Source organism: Natator depressus, chromosome 10, assembly GCF_965152275.1.
Source record: "Natator depressus isolate rNatDep1 chromosome 10, rNatDep2.hap1, whole genome shotgun sequence".
Lineage (NCBI taxonomy): Eukaryota > Metazoa > Chordata > Testudines > Cheloniidae > Natator > Natator depressus.
In genome coordinates this window covers 65568729-65575876 of record NC_134243.1, presented here as the reverse complement: position 1 = coordinate 65575876, position 7148 = coordinate 65568729, and the positions used below count along the sequence as shown (strand labels likewise).

The 7148-nt window shown below is 41.2% G+C and overlaps 1 protein-coding gene across 2 annotated transcripts in view; it reads right to left on the bottom strand.

Moving 5' to 3' along the window:
• Positions 1-3091: 3091 nt before the first annotated feature.
• Positions 3092-7148, bottom strand: part of PDE8A (phosphodiesterase 8A) — a 195453-nt gene continuing 191396 nt past the window's right edge. For both annotated transcript variants that reach the window (XM_074966413.1, XM_074966412.1), the window contains 3 exons: positions 6611-6778; positions 5627-5756; positions 3092-4529 (listed from right to left, as the gene is read on the bottom strand). In XM_074966413.1, the coding sequence (XP_074822514.1) occupies positions 4402-4529; positions 5627-5756; positions 6611-6778 (426 nt within the window). In that variant the 3' untranslated portion in view covers positions 3092-4401. The remainder of the gene's footprint in view (positions 4530-5626; positions 5757-6610; positions 6779-7148) is intronic.

Below are 7148 nucleotides of genomic sequence, written 5' to 3'. Positions count from 1 at the left end.
AGAGCTAACCAATCGCTATCTTATGCCCTGCATTTACAAAACTGCAATAGAATCAGTTAGGATCATCTATTCTTTTCTAATACAACTAAGGGCCCCATCTCTGGTCTTGGGCTTTCCTGATCACTTAGCTGCAGATAAGGGAGAAAATCCCTGGGTGGAGGTTGAAGAGGGAAGGGGCAGAGAGCTGGCAGCAATGGGCTGAAAGATAGAAATAGTCTCAATTCATAGGCCCCGATTCTTGGGTCTGGCTGAGTTGTGCTTGCCACAAATTCTGAAAGGAGGTGTGGGACGTGGCGGATAAATGCAGCTTTGTGCTATCTTTGCATCTCTTTGATCCTGGGGCTCCTGGAACAACTTTAGAGCAGCCTCAGGATGGCATTAAGTTTTGCTGAGCTTCATATGGCTCCAAGAGATCATTCCAGAAGCTGGGGATTGCTGGAGTGCAGTAGCACTCTAGCTGCATCCCCCTGCACTGAAGGGAGCTTTTGAAATCTGGTCTTTAGGACTGAGATGGCTGTCAGACTAGGGAGGAAAGAGGAGTGGGTACTGCAGAAACAGAGAGAGAGAATCTTGGGGTTGACGGAGAGAAGACGTGAACTGCCAGGCTGGCGAGGAAAGGAGACTATATTCAGTGGGTGCCTACTGGGGTGGGAAGATGTTTTAGGGGAGGGTCAGACACAGTGGTGGCTGTGGGTCACATTTAGCTGTAACCTACTCCTGGTGACAGTAAGTCTTAGATGGGAAAAGGCGGGAACAGACCTGCATTCAGTGGCTGCAAATTAGGTGATTGTGAAGGATTGTTTTATGTCAGATTAAATTATTGTACATCAGTATGGCTGTAAATCTGTCTGGTCCAGTAGGCTGGTTAGCATGGCTCCATGCACGATGGTAATGGTGTTAATGATTCAGTGTGAATTTCAGGGAATTAAATGTATTGATCAGATCATTTCAGTGATGATGCCTCATACATTTATAACAGGAAAGCAAATTAATCATTTTTACCAAACATTAATACAACTCAGTGCCTTAACTATGCTTATGAAGAAATACTGACCCTTAGATGTTAAGATGCTGTTGACCCAGGTGTTGTTCTTGTTATTACACTGCAATTACTCCCTCCACATCGTATGCTTTCCACTGCAGACGATCTGATGAAGCCATTATCAATCTTTTTGCTCATGTAGTCAGCATGAACCTTTTTGCTGAATCACCCACATGAGCCCCTATGTAATGGGAGGGCGGTGAACAAACCACAACAGAATCAAAAGAAACCTTTATATGAGAAAAAAAAGACGCAATATTACCAGGAAAACAAGTCATCTGGCAGCTGAATGGCCGCCTTCTCTTCCAGGCGTTCTATGCAAAAGTAGATGATGAATGGGGTTGCAGATGTCTTGGTTCCTGACAAAAATAAGAGGCACAACTCCTGATCCCTCTGCAGGAAGCATCCCTGTCCCTTAAACTGGAATCATCAGCAAGTTTTACAAGGACCGGAATCACTCAACACTATTATTATTAGCATCTAGGAACCCCAGTCAAGATTCAGGGCCCTCCTGGTACTAGGCACTGTACAAGCATATAACAAAGAAGACAATCCCTGCACCAGACAGCTCACAATCTACACATGCAACGGGTGGACAACACACATAGGCAGGGGTAGGCTGGGAGGAAGACGTGACAATGATGCAGAGCTTAGCAGCAAAGCAGAAGTCACAGCTCTTCCCTGGCCTAGCCAGTGCCCGAGGGTAGTGACCTGTAGGCATCACAGCAAAGGCAGGTTTTAAGGTGGAATTTAACAAAGAACAAGGTGGAGGCGCTATGAATGTTGATGGGAGTTTTCCTCATGCATGTGGGATGGCACAGGAGAATGTGGGCCATCAAGGACAATGGCTCGATAAGTTAATATGTCTTAGGTAGGATGGAGCTAGCTGGCAAAGGGCCTTAAAGGCAAAGACCATGAACTTGTGTTTGATTTGATATCCCACCTCAAAAGCATATGTGAACAGGAGCCTTTCCCAACCTGTTCCAAAATAGAGTGCACCCACACTGTGGGCAGGGTCAAATCTCACCCCCTCCCTGGGCAGTGACTGTAGTAACTAAAACACAAAGTCACCAATAACATAACAAAATTCAGCTCAAACCCCTCCCTCTCAGGGCTGGCTGCTCCCAGGATGCCACCCTCAGGACTGCTCAGCCCACGCTCTCCAGCACCACTCCTGCCTCCATTACCTCGGGCAGGGTAGGAGCTGCCTGAGTCAGCAGAACCTGATTAACTCTTGCCTGCCAAATGAACACCTGCTAACGGAGTGTTCCAGGCCAATTCTACCCACCTGTTACCCTTCCTCACCTGAAACAGGCAACTACAGCATCTTAAACCAACCATCAACAGCAATAGCCAATTAGCAATATATCCTATATCCGGCATCAGGATCAAAAGGCACCCCGCCACCCTCGCCCGCAGACTGAACACGTGTACACCAAGCATTTCTGGTTTGGGCTACGTGCCCACTGCAGACTGTATTGATGTAAGTCACAGCCTCCGGTACCAAAGCTTGGCTGTCTGCCTGGGCATAAATTGCTGCAACTCCTGCTGTCTCCTTTCTCCATGGCATATTCAACACCTCACCCCTGCTTTCACAGATAATATCCACACTATTGCTCATAGCATCCCAACAGACAGCGCCTCGTCACCTTCAGCCATTCGAAACAAACCCGAGCAGAATTGAACCTGGGTCTTCTATTGCCCAAGTGAGCACCCAGAAAAGGGGACGATCCATCCTCTGCAGGGACAGAGCAACTGATGTGCACAACATGTGTTCTCAGAAAGCTGTGATGGGCACAGCTCAGTCACACAGTTCTCGATGGCAAATTCTGACTCTAGATGGCAAGCCAAAAACAAAACAAAAAACAAAACAAAACAACCCCCCGCCCAAACCCAGCAAGTGATACTTTTAAAAGAAATTGTTTAATTTCACATATCTATCTGATAGTGTGCAAATTAAAAAGAAAGAAAGAAAGAAAGAAAATATTTCAAATAAAATTGCTAGAACTTTGACACTTCTTAAAATATACATTTTATTATTTTCTGGTGTTTGCTGTGAATGTTTCATTCAAATGGTGAAGGTATACAACCTTTACAAACTTCTGGACTTAAAGTTTTGGGTTTTTTTTTCACTGCAGAGGAAAATATATTGGCTATAAAAGGTTGAAATTCATTAAATATTTAGTTTTACCCCCCTCATCTATGCTGTGGAATGCTTTGTAGAAATACTGTATAAAATAAGGCAGACTTTTGATAGGGAATTTAATTAGAAAATTACAGGGAAGAAAAAAAATTAACACCCCAACTTATTATTATTATTATTATTATTTTTTTACCAAGAGTAGCAACCTTGGGAAGATCTTGTGGTCACCAGTAGGGAGTGAGAGAGAACTGCTGGAGTTCTGGTGCTTATACAGTATGCATTTCTTGTTTATTTTACTACTCTCCAGTGAGACCTTTTAATAAAACTTATTTTAATTAACATAAAATCAGACAATATTTAAACATACACATCTATCCTTACAGTGCAATAAAAATGTGTCATTGTATAGTATTTTGTATTTGAATTATGAAAATAAAAGGTCTGTACATCAATTAAATGTATATTGATGAGTATGAATCATGTAAATTTGTAATGCATCTAAAGTTGGCTTTGGCTTTTAAGTATTTATAAATTCATAGAAAATATTGAACATCTAACAAAATAAATAAAACATATTTTAATAATAGATGCTAACGATCAACTTCAAAAATTCTTGTTATTTTTTACATTTGCTACTAAATTTCTTTAAGAGAACTCACTTTCAGTAGTGCTCAGAAGTGAATGATTGCACCTTCTGTGATGTGAAAAAATAGAGTACATCTATTTTTCATAGATCAAAAACTCCTTCATGAAGAGTTGCATTTTAAACGTCCGATTGGTATATGTAACTGTTCTTAAGTGCTTATAAAAAGCATGGAGCTTTCTCATAAAAGCTGTGAGTCACTATTAACAGATACTTCTCCTTCACTTGCAGATTTGAGGACTAAGCAAAATCTTCTATAGGACACCCCTTTTCATGAGGATATCTTCAAGCTTCACGTACTGGTATGAAGATAATGCAAAAATATGTTCACTAGTAGACCCTCTTCAGTACAGGTACTGCAGCAATCCAGTGTAATTCAGCTTGATAAGTTCATTTCATTTGAGTCCATACACGGCAGTTTGCAGGAGTCAGCTGCTGACCTCATGTTCTCTTGAATGCGAAAGGTCCACAAGCACATGGGTTAGCCTTACTGTAATACTGAAGGGATCAAAACTAATCTGAAATCACATGAACAAAAGTGAGCTTGAGTAAATATGCATCTGGACAGGTAAGTTACACTCTGTGGTCTAATTGCTCTTCAGGTGGTGGTCGAACGCTCCGTAGCTTTTTGTCATCTAGACCTTTCCAGTATTTAAAGTTATTGTCCAGATGCTGCATCAAATTTGGTAGGTCTGCAAATGCTAGGAAAGAAAAGACATAATGTAGTCAGCCAGCAGAACTGAAATGGTTCCATGATTCTACTTGCTTAAATATAATTTGAAATATGTGAGGAACTGTATTAAGTGGGATGGTTTAAATCTGTTACATTGATATTGAAATGGTTCTTGTCTTACAGCTCTCATCATTACTTCTGCATCTTCCCAGGAGAGTTACAACAATACTATAAGTATATTTAGCAATTGTATTGCAATCAGGAAAGCACCAATTTTCTATCAAGGACATAGTTACTGTGACTGTAACTATTATGCTTAATAAAATTCCAGTTACGTGCACAGCTGATTTGCCATTTATGAGGCCTGATCTACGCTGGGGGGAAAAGGGGGACTCAATCTAAGTTACGCAACTTCAGCTACATGAATAACGTAGCTGAAGTCGAAGTACTTAGATCTACTTACCACGGTGTCTTCACTGCGGTAAGTTGACTGCTGACGCTCCCCAGTTGACTCCACCTGCCCCTCTCGCTCCGGTGGGGTACTGGAGTCAATGGGAGAGCGCTCGGCAGTTGATTTATCGTGTCTTCACTAGTCGCGATAAATTGACCCCTGCTGGATCGATCGCTCTGGAGGTAAGTGTAGACATGCCCTGAGTGTGTCACAGTTCTGACTACTTTTAATCACTGATGACAGCAATGGAGAAGAAATGGTTGATATACTGTAAGCAGTTCTCAAAAGGAATTCAACCTGTTTTTTCTATAGCATTTTCAAGCATTAGAAAATTGTTAAAAATAATTCAAAAAAATATGTGGGCCAGGTGAATATGCATAGTGTGGTAACAAAGTGAGCTCACTTAACATGCCCTGTTCCTTTATGGAAAGCAAGCTAACCATTTAATAACTGAGAAGAAACTAAATTTTGCCTGAAGTTCACCTATTAAATGAAGTCATAAGAATTATTCATAGCAATGTCAAAATACATGTTAGCATTAATTAAGCTATTGGGTTTACTTGAAATGTAGCAAATTTCCATTTTTTTTTCCATTGGAGTCACAATGCAGCAGTTTTATCTCATAGTACTCTCAAAGGCTTACGATACAAAATATATTGTAGAAGCTTGCTTACCATCCCAAGCATCAAACATATCTGTGATGAAGTAATCAATGAAGGATATTTGGGATTTGGGGATGCTACAAGTATTTCTGTCAAAAACAGGCATCACCACAGGTAAACTCTGTCTTTTTTCTTCATCAGTCTGCAAAGAAAAGATTTTGTGATTATTTGGCTGACACGTTATACCAGTGAACTCCCACTATCAGCAGACTGTTGGCCACCAACTAGTGCATGCAGCTGCTTAATAAAAGGAGTGGCATCGTATGAACAGACTCGATCTAACCACGTATATGTTCAGGATCAACAGAACACTGAACAATGCCCCCTATTGGCTCCCACAAAGTGACACATTTACCACCTTCCAGATCTATACACAAAGCTAGTTTTGTGGCACTTTGAAACTTTTTTTTAAAGCTATGACTGTTTTGGAGCCAAAGATGCTCCATAATTGCCAGTCTCCACCAGAAATGGAGTTTCAAACTTACCATAAGGCAGGAAAATATCTTACAAAACATTTCTTTTACTTCTGAGGAACACAGGCCTAAATTCTGTAATGACAGAAGACCAGACAATCCCCACCTCAGCCTCCTAAGGGCTTGCTCCAACATGACTTTATTCCTTGCTGTCTCCTTATGTGCTCCCTCACTAACACTTGTACTCTATCATAATATACATGAGAGAGAGCCCCGCATAAGGTCCTTTTCCTCCACAAGCCACGAATGGAGTGCATTTTTAGGCAAAACAAATTGCAAATTGAACAATCTAGAAACTTAATTTTTTTCAGATTATACTGCAGTGCAGTCAGCTTCCGTATGTTCACAGATACAGGGCCCTGCGTTAATGTATATTGGTGAGCAACTAATATAAAATATAAACAAATTAATAGTGTAGCCTTAAGATCTTGTTTGGATATAAGTAGAGTCAGTTTACTGATTCCTCCCATCCTATCAAAAGAAGTGCTCAGGTAGAATTTCTAGCCTTCTCCAGCTATCTTACCTGTGCAAAGTACTCCTCAGAGATGCGACCAGCCCACTCAATGCACTGCTCTAGAGGTCTGCATGGATTGGAAATGTCAGCGCACTTTATCAACATACGTTTGATAAGTATGCGATTTTCAGGAGACGTGAGAACGTTTTTGACTGAATCTCCATCACCATTATTACTCTGCAACATTTCAAAATTAAAAACAACAAATCAGCATTTTCTGTAAACAGACATTAAAATATTTTCTACTTCGGGAATGTTTCCAGACCCAGTCCTGCATTCCTTTCATGCTTCACTGAAGACAGTTCCGGGTGCTCAAATGCATCAAATCAAGAGGAAGGATGGTTGTGTGGTTAAGGCACTGGACTGGGACTCTGGAGCTCTAGGTTCCATTCCTGGCGCTGTCACAGACCTAGTATGTGAGCTTGGGTAAGTCACTGAGTCTCTCTGTGGCTCCATTCCCATCTCAGGAGTGCTGTGAGGATAAATTCATTAATGTGCAGATAGTACAAAGGCCATGTAACTACACAGACAGATGTATATAATTTTC